This window comes from Sinocyclocheilus rhinocerous, unplaced genomic scaffold (assembly GCF_001515625.1).
Source record: "Sinocyclocheilus rhinocerous isolate Xijiao unplaced genomic scaffold, SAMN03320098_v1.1 scaffold2274, whole genome shotgun sequence".
Classification (NCBI taxonomy): Eukaryota; Metazoa; Chordata; class Actinopteri; order Cypriniformes; family Cyprinidae; genus Sinocyclocheilus; species Sinocyclocheilus rhinocerous.
The window spans coordinates 234,392-254,045 of record NW_015636081.1 but is presented as its reverse complement, the minus strand read 5'-3'; the positions used below and the strand labels follow the sequence as shown (position 1 = coordinate 254,045).

Sequence of the window (19,654 nt, the reverse complement as noted above, 5' to 3'; positions counted from 1 at the left end):
ACCCTGACGAGTCATAGCAACAGAGCGGAGGCGAGAAAGCTGCGGAGAATCCACTCGCCCGGAAGCAACCGCAACTGATAGATTTAAAGAAAATTACTGCCTTTTGGCAAATAAATCATTTTACGTACTTATTCCTAACTCTTTAAAGGGGTCATATGATGCTGCTAAAAAGAACAGAAGAGCTTGTAACAACTCCAAAGAGAAAGGAAAAATTGAAATCGCATCATATGACCCCTTTAAGCTTTAAGTTACATTTCAAATGACAAGGGATCAATGTTTATAATCATGTTTATATGAATTATCCCGTGAATTTATTCTCTAAAATGGCCTGGGTATGCGGAACATTCGCAGCTTATATGGACGGAACACCACTGATCTATATATATTGAGGTAACACGGCTAAATATGGCAAATCCTGGTTGAAAATATATATACAGATATATCCAGAGTTTATGCTTATTTCACTTTAGCCTGTTCTCATATCCATAGCTTAGTCGGCAAATCGTTACATATTCTGGTAAAACAATAGACTGCTTGTTGCTGTATAAACCCAATTGTGTAAACACTGCTGCTTATATGTTTAGTCATTCATTCCTGCATCAAATGCAAGACTTAAACATGACACTTAGTTTAAAACTTGTTTATGCTTGCTCATTTAAGGAAGACCTTGCAATATGCACAGTGATATGGAATAAAAGAGCATTCACTTATCTTAGATACTGATTTCAGATGCTTTCTGAAAGCATGCTGCAAACTGTTTCAGCAAACATTGGTCAACTATTTGAATGTTGAGCAGCAAGCTCATTGACTGCTGATGCAACAGAACCCAGTCAGCGGTGTAGTGTTGATAATGTGATAGCAGTTTGAGTTAAGGACCTATCAGCCTGCATCATCTAGAGTTTCATGGCAGAACTTTGGATTTAATAATCAAGTAAAGTCACCTTTATTTATATAGCGTTTTATATAATACAGATTGTGTCAAAGCAGCTTTACAGTGTTAAACAGGAAAATAGTTTGTCAATAATGTTGGAGGACAATAGTAAACAATCAATTTTTCAGTTAAAAGTCAGTTCAATGTTGATTCAGTGGTCATCATCCAACTCAGTTCAGTTCTCTTCAAATAGTGTCTATGCGGTCAAGCTGACAGTATTGCCAGGAATTAAGTGTCCCCAACTAAGCAAGTCAAAGGCGACACAAAGGCGTTAATTTTTAGTTCATATTAGCTCAGGTCCATTAAATACCAACAAAAACACAACTTACGATTTTAATAAAGTATTGGTAAAATTAACATGAACTAAGATTATTAAATGCTTTAGAAATATTTTTCATTGTTATTTTATACTAACTAATATAATATTAGTTAATGCATTTACTTACATTAAAGCTGGTCAACTGTCTGATTTATGAATATGATAAAACAATGTTGGCAAATTTATTTTGTTGGCATTTCTGAGGTAAATGTTATCTTACAACTGTTATGACTACTCACAGGCTATTCTATTGACGATTTTCGAAACACTGATTGGTCGACCGATTAGCCTACATGAGGCATTCGTTTAAGTTATTCAGATTTTTTTTTTCACATGTCTTCTGATATTCATTCATGTTTATCTCGTGCTGGAACTAATAGAAAAATAGATGATTGATTCATGTGCCGCTTGAACTGAATACAGTGATCTCATGCCATATTAAAGAGCGGGAAAACACACTTACTGTTCGTATTTCGAGATAAAATTGACAGAATTTAAAGGCTACAATTTGTGTTATATTAAAAGTAACAAAACATGCTTATTGCAATTATTGGGTGGCTGGTGCGCTACTAATGAATAAATGACTTGAAAACGTGAAATATTATTTCCAAACATTTATATATTTTTTATTAATATAACAGCTTGTGAATAGTCATGTAATGCTATTTACCTTAGAAAAGACAACAATAAGGAGCGACGGAGCCTACATTAACCTATGATGTTTGAAGGGGACCGTACAAATGTTTTTGCATATGGGCCTGGGGCTGGCTGGCACGCATACACACTTTAAATACACAGACACCAATGGAACACACCTGGGAGCAAATTAACTAATTAATCAAAACACAGCTGGAGACGAATATACACAATGAGGACAGGAACAGGAAGGACCAAATAAGGGCAAGGAAGGCACATGAGGAGCAAAACACACACAAAACACGGACCAGAGTCTGACACTAGGCCACTGATGCGGCTTCAACTCAGACTCAGTTCAAACTGAACACTCATACAATGAAAAACAATGAAAACTAAACTAAGTTCAAAGGATAGTATTACAATTAAATAGAAATAAGAACAAAGTTCAAAACTAGAATACAAATACATAACATTAAGTATTTATACCTTTCAGCCTTACTAGAAAATTGAATAAAATACAATAAAATAAATTATTAACTACAAATTAAGGGAAAAAATGTATCTTCATCAATAACATAATACAGCTGATACCGTGTTATGGTTTCTGATGAAAGCAAAGCTAATGGTCTCAAGGTTGGAATAGAGATCAGCCCAATAGACCTTAGTCAGGGTAATGGCATATTTAATTTTTGACAGGAATGAAAATGAGGCTGTGAGGGAAATAAGTACAGTGTGTTTAATGGATTGTACTGTTGTTCAACATGTTCAGCTGATGAAAAAAAAAATCAGAAGACAAAAACTCTATAGTTTCCAGAGTTGTAAAAATTATGTGATCTAGAATCTTTATACATTGCATATCATTGTAAAGACTGCAAGTCTATCCTTCACAGCCTTGTTTTCATTCATGTTAAATTTATGACGTCTAACCTGAATAAGGTCTATACCGTGAAATTGGCCTTATATTTCATTATAGTTTCAAATATACACAAATTGTGGCTGTGAAACATGTCGGAATGATAAAATAGTTTCAGTCATATCATAACATTTTAACGGGATGGGTGTTGTCTGACAGAAGGATCACCTAAAGCACCCCACCCTCTATAAATATTCATGGATTATAAATAAATTACCTTTATACACTCAGGCAGGTGTAGCAAAGAGTACATGTTGGACCCTGTCTAGTGTATCACAGGATTTAAATGCATGAACGCTTTAATTAAAAAGAGTTGAAGGAAACATTAAACAGGAGGGTTGTTTCTGTGCTCATGTTTGGCATTCGTAATTGCATGAAAGGACATGCAGATTGCCTGAGCTCTTCATATCAAAGCACTACAAACACGGTTTGAAATTCAGTGAAAGTGCAGTTAATAATGATGTGCCCAGGGAAAACATGCTGGTGATGCCTTCTCGCTCACTCAGCTGTTTAACTGCACCCCATTTTCCTGATATTTCTGAAAATGACTTCACGGCCAAACACAGTTTGGTTTTGAAATCCTCTTTCAAAAATATCACACATAACAACAAGAATGTGTGATGTCAAAGGCAACAAAAAATATAAATTCTAGTGCTGTCAAACGATTAATTGCATCCAAAATAAAAGTTTTTGTTTACATAACATATATGTGTGTACTGTGTATATTTATTATGTATTTATAAATACACACACATGTATAAAAAATTGTTTATATATAATATAATATACTTATATATTTATATATAATATAAATTATACATGAATATATATATATATATATATATGTAAATATTTTTTAAAATACATACAAGAATGTTTGTGTATTTATATATACACTATACAAGAAACATCTCATGAATGCACTTTTACCCCAAGTGAGTGCATAAGCTTTTGAACTTGTATTGTACTACCAATATGTATTTAATGTGGTTATCCATTTAATTTGAGTATCTAATTTTTCTTTTCCTTTTTAGTGGCCTAGGATAAGTCTGCTTATTCTTATTTTGCCGACTCACCCATTTTTTTTTTTTCTTTTTTTTTTTAATGTATTTATTATTATTATTATTATTATTATTTATTTTTTATTATGATTATGGTTTATATTCATGTGTGTTTTGTTTAAGTTGGAAAATGTATTTGACTCACTGAAATGCAAATCAATTTATAACCTTTGTACAGTGTTTTTTTTTTCTGGATTTTTTGCCTGATATTCTCTCTATTCGTTAAAATAAACCTACCATAAAAATTACAGACCCTTCATTTCTTTGTAAGTGGGCAAACTTACAAAATCAGTAGGGGATCAAATGATCATTTTCCCCACTCTATATATATATATATATATACACACACACACACACACACACACACACACAGTACACATACATATATTATGTAAACAAAAACTTTTATTTTGGATGTGATTAATCATGATTAATTATTTGACAGCACTAAATTAATTTCCTTTTTTTTAAAATTTTTTTTGTTAACTGCATATTAAAAGAAATCGTATTTTTAAAATTGAAATATGACTGGTGACTTGTGATATTCACCCAGGCCTGTGTTTTTGTAGTTAACAAACCTTCTCCTCATTTATTTCAACCTTCTTGTAAAATGATTTTTGAAAGTTAAAAACATTTTAATTTAGTTTCTTTCCTTATTCCATTCAACAGAGGCAAGGATCTGGAGCAGCCGGTGGCAACAGCAAAACCTCTGGGGCACAAGGTACTGAGAAAATATTCCACACTATAAATCGAACACATCATGGATCTTTAATTATTTTACAGCAGATTTTTTATAAATACAAATAGTATGGGGGATGCAAGATGGCGCCGTAGAGAGAACATGCGTTTTGCGAGCTGCGTGATTAGTCTCGGTTATTTATCTTAAAAAATCCTTTTCATCGAGACAGAAGAGTAGCTTTTTGCACACCGGTTGATTTTAGACACTTTTGGGTGTGTCAACCATTTATTGTATTAAAAAGACTACATTGTATGTTATTATATGCTTGGATATGTATTAATTATGTATACATTTATAAACGTTTTATTTATTATTATTATTTATTTTTTATTATGATTATGGTTTATATTCATGTGTGTTTTGTTTAAGTTGGAAAATGTTCAATAAATATATTACAAAAAAAAAAAAAAATACAAATAGTATGTCCTAGGAATTCTTTTTCGTGGAAGAGAAAAGATTCATCATGCTGTTGAGTTTACCCCAAACATCCTTGAGCGTAGAGAAAAGCCCAGTATCCCATCTGAAATCTTCCGGCATAAGCATTCTAAAGTATTCCCTGAAGTGTCCCACCAAACAGAAATGTTCTGTGCTGTGCTCACTGAAGCAAAAAAGAGTCTGGTAAGCATTTTAAAAATGTGTGCCTGTGTATAAAAAAAAAAAGGCTGAAGAAGGAGGTAAAAAAAAAATTAAAAGGGTTGAAGTAATGAACACGATCCCAAGTGTTTTAGCTGCATGCTCCTATGAAAAGGGCAACTAAATGGATCTGAACCCACAAATTGGCCCATACATCTTAAATCAGACTTAAAAGACTTGAGGGTATTTCTGTTGTTGGTTTTCTTCCTGATGAGGTAATGCTCTTGAGGTCGCTGAAGCCCTGGGGAGAGCTGGGTACAGAGATTATTGGACAAGGTCTAAGAACTGCATCTCAAAGGATTCCTTTCATTTATGCAAAAATTCAAAAACGTAACTATACATACAATTGTCTGGAGATTCCAGCTGAAAGGAACATAGTGGTAGCAATGCACCAACAACTTGTATTCCTTTTCACACAAATTATGATAACAGCGACAGATTATTGATTAATAAAGATTTATTTTCACATGTTTCTTTGCATACTAGTATTTTATGACCTCAAAACTCGTTTACTATAGTGCATGATTTGTAAACGAATACAATTTTGATATTTGCATCGTTGGCTTTTCTGACTTAGTAAACTGGCTCAGTAGCTCACCTCGTACAGCACTGCACTTAATGCAGAGCACTCCTGAGTCCTTTACAAGAACAAACCGTAACATAATAAAACTGTGCCAGATTGATGTCAATCTGTTCCAGATCAAACTGAACACACTTTTAGTGGCACTCACTGGAAATGTCAAGAAGTGATGCCACAGGCACGTTTTTCCAATGAGTCCGGGTTGCATACTGTAATTCTCTCTCCAAATCAATATGAGCTGTTTATTTTAATGAAGTAATAATAATAATAATAATAATTCATTACATTTATATAGCGCTTTTCTAGGCACTCAAAGCACTTTACATTGTCAGGGGTATCTCCTCATCCACCACCAGTGTGCAGCATCCACCTGGATGATGCGACGGCAGCCATAGTGTGCCAGAACGCCCACCACACACACCAGCTTACTGGTGGAGAGGAGACAGAGTGATGAAGCCAATCAGCAGATATGGGGATTGTTAGGAGGCCATGATGATCAGAGGCCAATGGGCAAATTTGGCCAGGATGCCGAGGTCACACCTCTACTCTTTTCGAAGACATCCTGGGATTTTTAATGACCACAGAGAGTCAGGACCTCGGTTTTAACGTCTCATCCGAAGGACAGTGCTTGTTGACAGTATGACAGTATAGTGTCCCCGTCACTATACTGGGGCGTTAGGACCCACACAGACCACAGGGTGAGCACCCCCTGCTGGCCTCACTAACACCTCTTCCAGCAGCAACCTAGTTTTCTCAGGAGGTCTCCCATCCAGGTACTGACCAGGCTCAGCCCTGCTTAGCTTCAGTGGGTAAATAGTCTTGGGCTACAGGGTGATATGGCTGCCGGCGAAGTAATGTTACACCAGTTTGTAACAGAAAGTGCCATCTACCCACCTTAGTGCAGATGACATTTTTGTAATGTCTTGTACTGTATTTTCATTTTTAGCTTTTGTCTGATGATAATTATGATGAGGTAACCTTTGCCCCTAGGTCATGACAAAGAAACATCATCTGATCAGTAAATATAAAATCAAAATGTATTTAAAATAGGCTAATGCCGTAGCATCTGCCTGAATATTCATTATTGTTCTTTTGGCAGAAGGAGGAACTTTGTTGTGAATTATGAGTGCAGCTGGAAACAAGAACTGGTCTGGAAACATACATGACAGTCTTCAGTAAATTCTGTTCTGGTGGCTTCTGTACACCTTGTGCATTTAGCTTGCAGGAAATTTTAGACTGGATGTGCTTTGTTCCAAAAGCCCAACAGTGCTAAACAGTGTATGTGTGCTCTTTGTAACATAATTCTAGAAATTATTCAAAACTGTATCTGCAAGCTTGTGAAGAATGTAAGTAATATTGTAACCTTTTTTAATGCATTAATGCTGATATCAAATGAGTCATAAGTAATGACTGCAAAAATACATTTTTGCATTTTTACCCTACATAGGACATGTGGTTTGGAGAATGGATGGATGGATGGATGGCTTAGAAATGCAAAATAGCTATAGTACTTTTACAACATGGAACATAGTTATTTGATAAAAGTACTTCATAGTTGTTACATGACCTCATCATTTTGCGTGATTAATTTAGCGGGTGGCTAAGATTTGGCTGGTTAACATGAGCATTTGCACCCCTGTTAGTAGGCAACTAACTTGGAAAGGAAATCCAACATTTCAGTTCATTTTCCATTCAAGTAAATAGGAACTATACTTGCATGCCTAGAAAGTCGCTGCCCTGGATCATTGTCACGATAGCTGCCAGGTGAACTGACATGCTACATGATACTGTGCTCTCATCTAGTTCTCAATATTGATGCAGTAATGCTAGTGGATGTTGTATTAAAGGTGCTGTATGTAAGTTTTTGACTCTACTAAAGCATAAAAATACCGTAATATGTTTGCAGATATTTAAGAAACATGCTAAGTTAACATACTTGTTTATCTGAAAAACAATGCTACAGTCAGTTATTCTCCTTTGAAAACGTGCGTTCCGGGCCAGAATGTCGGTCTCTGTTTTGGTTTGTGAAACCCACCCACTGCCAGTTTACCCAATTGTATGTCTGCCCACCGGGGTTGCCAGTTGGCGGAAAACACGGCGTATTTCATTTCATTCATCGTCAAGTGCGCTCGTTCCTGTTGGTGTCGTCAATCTGGCAACCTGCGTGTGCGTCAAGTCTGAGGAGGAGGGGCCGGGTGAAAAAACCCTCTCCAATATTTTGAATTTGGACTGCAATACCTAGTTCAACCACTCGGTGTCAATCCTACATACAGCACCTTTAATGTTCTTTTTGCCATTTGATGTGTGCAATTTGTCTTATCCTTGCCTGGTCACATAATTGTCACCAATACAATGCATGCACACTGAATCAGTTTAATAGCATTTATATAAAAGGTTGAATTCTAAACCAACTAATCTTTCATCATCGGCATCATAGTGTTTGAATATAATTAAACTGACATTATGTCATTGTTAAAGTCTTCTAAAGTGTTGGTCTCATGCAACAACTTATTTTTCTATGCAGATGCGTCTAAGAAAGATGTCCCAGAGGACATTGACATTGACATGGACGCCCCTGAAACCGAGAAGGCAGCTGTCGCCATTCAGTCGCAGTTCAGGAAGTTCCAGAAGAAGAAGAATGATGACAAGTCGTAGTTGCCAGCGGACTTCTCTGTCCATATGGCCCCATCAGGACAGCATGGTTTGATGTTGCATGTAATAGAATCTATTCTGTATGGACTCAAGGGAGGGGGAGGGGAAAGCAAGGTCGTAATCTGTCAATCACTGATCTGACCGTTATTTTACTGCTGTAACTGTGAATATTAATTTTGGTTCTAGCTTCATTCTCCATTCTAGACAAGAATATGTGTTATACTACTGGTGCATGGTTTTCTTTTTTACCTCAAAGTTCTGGATTGCCGGCCTGTCTTTTATTTGTGAAAGCACAATATATTTTCATTGTGAGCTGCTTATGAAATTGATTTTAGTCAGAAACTGCGAGCATTCCATGTACATAAATATATAGTAGAACTTTTTTTTTTTCCACACCATTAGTCCTCAGATGATAAAATGCTTTAGCATACATTCTCATCCCAGAGGAGTTCTAAAAATAGCTTGTCTTTTGAAACCCATATTGTTGAATAATTCCCAGCTTATCTTCCCAAATCCTCACTGTGTGCTCGGTTCTCTTTATTGATTCATGATGTTGAATTCAATGCTGAATGAAATGACTTGAGAGCGAGTGTTTGATTGTCTAGTTTGCTGTGGCATATCATAACATTTCTGTTGATTTTCTTCCTTTGCAAAGGATCATGGCACAAACAGTAGCCAAATCAAACAATTTCTATCTCAACTCAGTCTGACTGAAACTATTAATAAACATCATTGAGTCTCTGGAACTAAATACTGCATTGTCTTTTAATTACAACTCTTTAAAAAAATCTTAAAGCAGGATCCTATTTTTGAATTAATGGAATAATATGATAAGCAGTCGACATCCATGATGTTTAAAACAAAAGACACATGAAAATCGCAAAGAGCATTTCAGTGTTACCTTAAAATAAAATGATGATGCTCTTAAAGGGATACTTCACGCAAAAATGAAATTTCACCCTGATGTTCAATTCCAAAGCACAAAAGAAAATATTACGATTAACATAACTATAACATAACATAGTGTTCATGTGGCTCAGTGGTAGAGCATTATGTTAGCAGCGCAAAAGGTTGTGGGTTCAATTCCCAGGGAACACACATACTGGTAAAAAATGTATCACCTGAATGCACTTTATAAACGACTTATAAGTCGCTTTGGATAAAAGCGTCTGCTAAAAGCATAAATTATAAGACATTTTTCAAAATGTCTTTTGTGTTCCACACGAAAGCAAATCTAACACGTTTGGAACAACACAAGGGTGAGTAAATGAGTGGATTGTCATTTTTGGGTGAACTAGCCATACTAGTCAGTTGTATTTCTTGAAAGTATTTGTGTGATATTTGGGTCATTCTCAGGTAACGGTGCCAAAATGGCTATATCAACATCTGGCGAACTACCTTTTTCAAGATAAATTTTATTCATGTTTTTTGTCCATATAACACACATTCATAGCTTATTTCTAATCTCAGTTCATTTACAGAATGAAAATTATTCCACAAAAAAGGTCCATAAGACCTGTTTAAAACATCTCAGTCTTTAATTTGCATATTTTATACTGATATCAGAGTCAAAATGGCTGACAGTGCAAGCCATGAACCATCTTCCCTCAGCAAATTCTATATGAAAGCACTTTTAGAAAGAATAGAGCACCTACCCATCGCATCCAGTGAAGGTCACACACTGCACTGAGTAATATATTATTTACACTGAATCGTCTAGTGTATTTGAGCCCAGATCCCCATCTACACACACACACACACACACACACACACACACACAGGCAGACACAGAGACATCTGTATTGAGGAGAGCTCCATGAAGAAACACCCTCAGAAAGATTTAAAGGCCCAGCACAAGGAAATAATGCCATCAGTGGAGCTGACAGGAGGGGAAGAGCAAAAAAAAAAGAACACTGACCATATGGTTGTATGTTCTTCCCTGAGAAGTGTGTCTTGCAATAGTTAAAGCTCTTCTGGATATGGCCCAAGGCTCTCAGTCGACCAAAACACCTGTATGGGCCCAAGAACATAGTGTAATATTGGAACTAGATTGTTGCTGGTGGTGTACTGTATGTTCCATCCAGACATGACAACACCTAAAATATCATCTCACTCCATTTCTCACAGAAGCAGAAGATAATCAATGGGAGCCTAGGTGATCTCAACTGGTAGGTCGTCTCCCAAAAAATGGGTCACAGGTCTCTTACAGAATCATAGATACCATGAAAAACATTTGTGTTTGTATTTATTTATTTATTTATATGAATCATACTATCTATCTATCTATCTATCTATCTATCTTCATGAATCATACAAACTTTTTTCAAAATTAAAAAAACAACAACTGCTCTTTAAGTGGTTTGAACAACCTATTTACTTATTTATTTTCATTAAAAGAACTCCTGTAGATGAGAGAGCTTCTTTACCTAGATAAAGTTACTCAGCCTCAGTGAACAGGCACAATACAGGATACGGGAATCTGAATCAGCCTGTCTGCTGAGTGAAACTGAACACACTGCTCCTGCCATGGTCCTTTAACAGGCAATGACAAGTCAAATGCTTATCACTTGTGCAGTAACTGATGGATATGATGCTATCAGCAGCGAAGTCACTTCCTTTGAGCAATAGCTGGAGTTGGATTACATTTCTCTTCATCAGTGAAACAATCATGACTATAGTCAACTGTATCAAAGATGTGTTTGGCCTTACAAACATAAGGCGTATTGCCAAAAATGTCATTTGTCTTCAAGATAATAATGACCCAAACACATAAGATTACATTTAAATAAACAACAAACTCCTATATTTTGAAATTTTATTGTGAATTTTTTTATATTGTGAAATTTTTATGTTCTTGAAGAAAATCTTCAAAATTGCAATACAATGGTAAGTCATGAACGTATAGTACAGTACTTCAAAAGGCTCCCCTGACTCACAACTGTCTGGCATTTTTTCAGTTTTTATTTATTTATTTATTTAATACATGTAATTTGCATTTTGCTATCCCACCATGTGCTGCATGTTGGAATAGCAAAATGCAAATGCACATCTGAGAATCTCAGCCTATGTAGTAGGTCATCGCTTACCTACTGTTAAAAAAAATATTGTGTATTTGAACATTCTACTGAACCGACACTTATTGCATAATATGTAATGCATTATAATTATGCATATTTTGATGTGGGGAATGTCTTTTTTTTAATTACTGAAATACACTTTTTTTTTCAAGAACTAATTTTGGTAATAAAAAAAGTGTTGTTCTTTTTGTGAGAGACTTGTTTTGACTCTTGTCTCAGAGCAGCACCGTTGTCTTGAAAGAAGAAAGCAAATTGGATCTAACCAGCACAGAAAAAGAAGTGCACGGCCAAGGTGCACAATAGCAAGAGAACAAGTACATCAGAATTGTTTGTTTGAGAAACAGACTCTTCTGGTGCTCAGATACATCTGCGTTGTGTGAAGGAAAGACTCTAGAATGCAGGAGGTCTGCAAGTGTCATTACTGCACATGGAGGATTCTTTGATGAGCAGAACATTTGAAGAACAACATTTATTAGAAATAGAAATAATTTGTAACATTATACATCTTATATTATTGTCTCATTATACTGTATTTTTTCATCAAGTCATTGCATCATTGGTGAATGAAAGTAACAATATCTTTCAAAACAAAACATTTCATAGTAATCCCAAGATTTTGAATGATAGTATATTTAAAAGAATGATTTCTACTATTTAAATTTTTAATATCTCTTAATAAGGTTTCATAACTGTGCCCCTATTGTCATCGCTGTCAGATCCACACAAAAAATAAATAAAATAAAAAAATCAGGTAATAACAATGTCAGCCTGCATTCTGAATGTCCTCTTTCCATATTTAATTTGCTATGAGTTCAATGAGGCCACACAATCTATAGAAATGTATGTCTTATATTTTAGAGTTTTTATTATATGTTAGTTTTCTTAGGTGTCGTTTTCCATCCTCCATGCACAAAACCTTTGTATGTTTTTTATCTATATTTTCATTCTACTGGAGTAAAACACCAGTCAAGACACCTTTAACCGAACGAAAGAGCTAAGAAAAACTAAACAAAACTAAAACCACTTCATTTATATTAGTGAATTTAATGTAGTTATTGGAGTTGAGTTGGAGGTGTCCAGATAAACATGAGGCCATGAGTTACACTGCAAATTATTAAACATCTAGAGAGAAAAGTCAATTTTACTGTAGCTGTAAGTTTGACTCATTCGTGTTGGTTTGGTTGTGCAACTGTAACATATTGCTTTTCTTTTCAGGAGGCATTTGACTGTTTATTTGCTGTGTTTTTATTAAAATATTATTGATAATAAAACTATACTGTGGGTGCCTGAATGACTGCATGTGCTGGTTTTCAGCTGATTGAGGAGAAATCCACAAAACCAGAAGAGCTCCTCCTACAGGCAGTAGTCAGAGCTCTTATCATAAACATTTCAATAGACATTGCAGTGCCATCTGTTGGTTATGATCATGGATGGGCGTTCGAGCCTGTAGCCTGGTCACAAAACATCTCCTTGACTTCCTGTGTCCTGGTCCCTTTAGGTTTATGTGCATTTATGCACCAGGATGTTTTACTTATGGGGATATATGATTCTTATTACAGTCATTTTACATTACAAGCATCATGATTTACCATTTTGGTCTTTCTATGTTTAAGGCAAGCATCTAACTGACGTCTAGACTGACATTCGAAAAGCAGGCGTGATGACTGAAGACATGAACGGCAAAAACAAATCAAACATGTTGCATTAGATCTCAGAACACTATTGTGCACTGTAAATGTGTTTTCATCATTCTGTCTGGCTGCTGTCACCATTAGACAATTTTAGACATTTGTCAATTATAGTTTAGAGACTGCGGCATTAGTTTGTCTCTTTATTGTCAATCATCTTCGGGTTTAATTTTCATTATGCATTACTGAATACATTCATATCTGTTAGTACTTCAAGATGTCCAAGAATTACGAAATTATTAGTAAATCCAGTGTCATATTGCTCAATTAAAATATCTTCTCTTTGTTGCATGTCTTACACAAAACAGGCCACACCATCTACAAACAGGTGAATCAGATACCATTCATTCAAGGAGCTGCTGGAGAAAACCTTCCATGATTCTCTCGTTGTGTCACACATGCTCTGCATTTCATCAGATGAATCTATCATTACACAGACAAAAAAAGCTCCATAAGTGGAAAAAAACGACAAGAGAACCCAAGAGTTTAAATTTTCTAATCAAACCAGATGTGTGCAAACATGACTAAGGACTTTATTTACCAAATCTTTTGTCCCTGTATTATCCACAAATAAAAGTGATCTCTTTATGTATATATATATATATATATATATATATATAATGTCATAACATATATTATAACATTATATAATCCCTTAGTGTGACTAAAATCTCTTGGAATTCATTTTTTTTATTTTCAGGTTCCCATGCAGTCCTTAGAAAGCACAACATTCTGAGACGACTGGAAAATGTGGACAGTGTTGTCTTCCACGTTGGAGTCGTTGTCCTCCCTCCATGTCTTCTGCGGTCGTCAGATACACCGCCGTGATAAACAGCTTCAAAAATGCAGATCGCACCTCATCGTTTCATCAAAACAATAGAGTCATGTATAGAGAAAGAAACATCTTCCTGCAGAGCTGACCACACCCTACTTTTTTAAACCATTTTTTGATAATTTTTCTCTATTTTTATATAATAATGACTATAGAATTATCCTTGATATAAATTCAAAAGTAGTTCCTCTTTCAATTTAAATAAATAATTTTGGCAATCTTCATAACGGTGGTATTTAAAATAAATGAATGATTACGTAAAAAAATCTAACTTAGTCAGAATAGATGGCAAGAGAAGAAGGTGAGCGAAAGAAAGAAAGTGTAAGAAAAAAAACAGCAGAGAGAGTGAGACAGATAGAAAGAAAGACAGATGCAAAGAAAACTATCCACTTCTTTAGGAATTCAGAATGTATGTACAGGACTCATCTCTGAATCAGAAAAGCGCTCGTCTTTGCAGCAGGTTCTCACGTGTTTGTGTGTGCGTGACAGTGCAACGTGGTCCATAGCTGTAGTCCTGTGTTATACAAGTGTGTAGGACTTTGCGTAGGGGTTGTTGCTTTGTTTCAGGTGTCCTCTGGAGTCTAGCAGCGACTCCTGGGAGCTGCTGAGTTTGGCGGCCTGGGCCAGGTCGCCCGGCTCGCGTTGTGGCAGTGTAGAGGAAGTTCCTGGCTGCCACTGTTGTACTGCCTCTCTGCTGGGGGGGCCGGAGGAAGAGAGGGCTGACGAGGGGGTCTCGGAGGGTGTTGGCGCCAGCAATGCTGGCCGCTTCGCCATTCGGCTCTTCTGTGGGTCCATACAAGTCTGTCCTGTGGCCTCTCGACCTGAAGGGGCTGCTCCCCGGTTCAAAAGGAAGTCCATGCGCAGGTAAGGGGGAAGATGGACCAGTTCACCTCCTACGAGACAGACAGGGTCATGTAAGTGTGAGCACTGCTCAAAGATCAGATTTGCTTTCCACAATATCTACAATGAACTTCCAGGTCCAAGCTCTATAAGCTGGTCAGCACAGGACATGACAGGAGAGTTTTAGGATAGGATAAGGTAGGATAGGCTAGGTTTATGACACAATATGGTAGGGTAGGATAGGAAAGGATAAAATACGTTATGATAGAAAAGGTCAGGTTTAGGATAGGATATGATAGGAGAACAGGATAGGTTAGGTTTATGAAATAGATAGGCAAGGATAAAATACATTTAGAAAACGTATTTTTGAGCACTTTCGAATTCTATCCTAAAGTTCAGGTAAGATATCAAAACCAGCATTAAACTACATCTCAAGCTCTCACCGAGTATTGGCCAATTTTATTCCTATCCTGTTAAGCATCCTGTTCATGTTCTTATTATTGTATATTATACCTAAAGTCTATTATACCCTTCTATATAAAGTTTGAAATGTACATATGATACAATATAAGTTATAAAACGGATAGTTCTGGTCCTTGATTCTGATTGGTTGAGCCGCGTTCGAAGCTGTTGAAAATTACACTACAAACATACACCTTTGTTTAGCTCTGTGTGTTGCTCTGCAACCACTTTGTTGGAACCACAACTGTTTCTGAGGAACTACATTGTTTGGTGGAAGAATACTGTTTATTTATATCATTACACTTTATTTGCTTTGTTTTATTCTGTGAAACCTTACTACGTATATGGAATAACCGTTTTATAAAAGCAATAAGCCCCGTGAAGCCGCTTCGCGTCGTGCCTAACAACGCCCCTTAGCTGTTATAAATTCACTGTAAACCACGGCTTCTTGGGGCTTATTGCTTTAATTTGGACCTTTAACTGAAAATGTCCACTCTACTGAAGACAATTTTAACACTGCAATTGGCAACAAAACATCAAACAAACGGTTCAGCAAAAATTAGATTTTTAATCTGTATAAAAAATAACGGGTAATTATGAGTTAAATTTAATAATTTAAATGTGTTTAATAGGCTTTATTAAACCCAGCGATAAAAGGTCAGCCACTTTATTAAATGGAGACTGAAGTTTTCTTTTCTAAAGCTACTTATAAATGTATCTCTTTAAAAATCAACTGCTGCGACTGCTTAATTAAACTGTTCAACTGATTGTTCATGAGCTCTGTTCCAAACCCTAGTGAGCTGCCTCACTGCCTACTAGGGTTATGCATTCATACAAATTGTTGTAATAGACTAATCATCTAGTTGTCTAAATAAATAGTTGGGATTTTAAATCATGGATAAAGATGTCAAATTTACCTCACACATACAAAACATTGCTCGATCAGACAAGAATGAATGTAACCTCACTTTCTCTCTCAATGGATTTGTTTGTTTTGATTCTATTCTTAGTATCTGGGTGAGTAAATGAGTGGAGTGCAGTATTACATAAAACTCTTTCCAATAAGGCCAGTACTTGAAGTTCATATCACATTTAACAGCTCCATTGTGATAGTAAACTGCTGTTTTGTAAAGACAGACGATACCTCCCCAGCACAGGATGCAGACCGCCCATATTTGACCTTACAGAACAGTGCCAGGTGCTCTCACTAACCAAAGGCTCCCTGTCTGAGGACATAGTGCCTAGATTCATTCACAAGTATTGTTACTAAACATGTGACGTTTGGTGCAGATTGGACATTGCATGTTTAAGTTAGTGTAAACAAAGTCATTTCCAGTTGCCAGCAGGTGGCGCTATAATTATTTTTGAATATTGGCTTTAAGATGTGTTCTGGCCAGGAGTCTTATCAAACGTGAAGTTTGGGGCAGATCGGACATTGTATGTTTATGTTAGTGTAAAACAAGTCATTTCCTGTTGCCAGTAGGTGGTGCTATGATTATAACTGAATATTGGCATGTAAATGTTTTCAGGCCAGGACTCTTATCAAACATGTGAAATTTGGGGAAGACCGGACATTGTATGCATGAGTTACAACAATTTGCTGTTTCATTGTATCGATAGCATGCTTTAGCAAATTAGCTAGGTGTTGCTAGCATCTTTTAGCATGTTTCTAGCATGTTGGCATGCCTTTTTAAGTTTTTTTTTGTAATTTTTTATATATGTTGCTAGGAGTCCATAACAATGTTAAACACGCCACTTCCTGTTGCCAGCAGGTGGCGCTATGATTATAACTGAATATTGACGTGTAGATGCCTTCAGGCCAATATTCTTACCAAACGTGAAGTTTGGGGCAGATCGGACATTGCATGTTTAAGTTAGTGTAAAACAAGAAATGTCCTGTTGCCAGCAGGTGGCGCTATGAATATAACTGAATATTGACGTGTAGATGTCTTCAGGCCAATATTCTTACCAAACGTGAAGCTTGGGGCAGACTGCACATTGCAAGTTTAAGTTAGTGTGAAACAAGTCATTTCCTGTTGCCAGTAGGTGGCGCTATAACTATAACCAAATATGAGCATGTAGATGTCTTCAGGCCAGGATTCTAATCAAACATGTTACGTGTACGTGAAACGTAGCTCGAGGGGCACGTCGTTGAAATTTTACAGGTGGCGCTATCGAGCCATTTTGCCACGCCCAATTCTGAAACACATATCAGATGTAAATTTTCGCCAGTTCTGATGTGTTTGCAAAGTTTTATGAGTTTTGGAGCATGTTTAGGCCCTCAAAAATGCGATTCACTTTGGAGAAGAAGAAGAAGAAGCGGAAGAATAATAATAAGAAACGGAGCAATTCCAATAGGGTCCTCACACCATCGGTGCTCGGGGCCTAATTAAACTCCGCCATACAAAAAGTGGAAATGACTTGCGTTCCCATCGTAATTATATTAATTTATAGATAAAGTAGTGTTCAAGAAGGTCATTTCACATAATTTACTAATAAATGGGATTGGTGTATGTGTGTTTTGAATACGGGCACTGGTGTTGCTGTTCTAAAGATGCCTACACACCAGAGAACTCTTACTGAGCTTCATTTTGATATAGCAGTGTCAGTTTGAAATCAAGTGGGAATACAGTAAATTGGTTTCCCGAAAGCACAACTGGAGACTAGTCAGTTGATACATCCCCATGTTTGTAGCCACGTCTTACCGGGTCTGTGTGCTTTCGGCACGGCCATGGTCATGACCCGGCTGGCATCTTGTGGTTTGGGTGGGGAGGCGGTGAATCTGCAGATGCCTGATTCTGACGGCGTGCTGGACGTCAGGCTGTCTGTGTAGTCATTGGTGCCGGCTGTCATCTGTTCGGAGGATGTGTCTGAGATGAAGCATTCTGTGATCGTGAATTTAGCATGTCGCAGCTGTTCCTCCATCTTAGCATGTTCGTAGGCACGGGCTAACTCCTCGTACGTGGAGGAGGCGCTTTCTGTAGACACCATACTGCTGCGAGCACGGTCTGTAAGAGAGAATGCACACCTCTTGGGTTACATGGGATGTTACTGCAACTCCTATTAAAGGAGTTATGTCTTATTTTTTTTCATTTTGTGAAATGAGCAACACAGTTTAATTAAACATTTGAGAGTTTTCTGTTGGGTCCAAATATAGTTGGTGCAGGAATTTTATTAAACATAAACATCAGTCACTCATATGTAATACTAAACTTTTTCACCCCTAAGGCATTTGTTCATCTTTGAAACACACATGAAGATATTTTTAATATTCTCTCATCATTTTTGACCATTCATTTAAAGCCTACGCAACCAAAACTTTCACACATCAAAAAGTACAAAAAACACGCTGTTTTCGTTCCTGTATCTTTAAATGCAAATGAGCTGCTGCTCCCTGCCCATTTTTCCAGAATAGGGCTGTGCCTTTACAGCTCGTGCCTCAGATACTCTGCCAAAAAAAACATCTGTTTGGTATTGATTATCATGTCTATTGCGCTGAAATCATGCGTTTTAAAGCCATATCAGTTTAAACTTCGGTTATGTCTGTGAGGTAAACAGCTGGGAAAGAAAACGCATGTTTATATTAAATCTGTGCATTAATGTTACTGCTGTCTACACTGTTAATATGACCCAAACAATAAACAAAAACAAAAAATCCCTCACTGCTCTTGACCGAATAATTTCTATAGCTATAATAAGAAGACATTTCTAACTTGAATGCTGCTTTCAAATGCTCTAGCGTGAAGAAGTTAAACATGGCAGATTGTGTGCGGCTCACTCAAGGCGGGGTCTCTGCTAATATGGCAGTGTCAGTCAGCGGTCGTGGGCAGGGCCTGAGCAATATGACGTCACAATGCTCAGAGAATCAAAACGGCATGTCTAATGAGACTGATTTGGTTTAATGGGGATTAAAAAGTAGAGTGGGTGGATTTTTATCATTGTAGGGTGGTTGTGTTCACACACTGCCAACAAACATTTATGTCCAAACACCATGTAAAAGTAGATTTTGTATAATAGGTGCCCTTTAAAGGGGTCATCGGATGCTACATGCACTTTTACAAGTTGTTTGAACTGAAATGTGTGTTGGCAGTGTGTGTACACAACCACCCTATAATGATAAAAATTCACCCAGTGTTTTTATTTAACCTTGTTTAATCATTTCCCCTTTCTCAAATCAAGCCGTTCTCAGATGCCTGTCTGTGTGACGTCCCCAGGCCCCTCCCACGATTGTTTGATTGACAGTAGTGTTTCAGCACAGACTGAACTGGTGTCTTACGTTAGACCCACCCTG

General features: G+C 36.8%; 1 protein-coding gene and 1 pseudogene across 1 annotated transcript in view; one reads left to right on the top strand and one right to left on the bottom strand.

The window, feature by feature from the left end:
- pcp4b (Purkinje cell protein 4b) overlaps positions 1–8,562 on the top strand; it is a 32,693-nt gene extending 24,131 nt beyond the window's left edge. Inside the window, exons 2-3 of the mRNA XM_016562266.1 lie at positions 4,530–4,581; positions 8,337–8,562. Of these exons, the coding sequence (XP_016417752.1) occupies positions 4,530–4,581; positions 8,337–8,467 (183 nt within the window). The 3' untranslated portion in view covers positions 8,468–8,562. The remainder of the gene's footprint in view (positions 1–4,529; positions 4,582–8,336) is intronic.
- A 4,223-nt stretch (positions 8,563–12,785) lies between these two features.
- LOC107747672 (Down syndrome cell adhesion molecule homolog) overlaps positions 12,786–19,654 on the bottom strand; it is a 157,292-nt pseudogene continuing 150,423 nt past the window's right edge.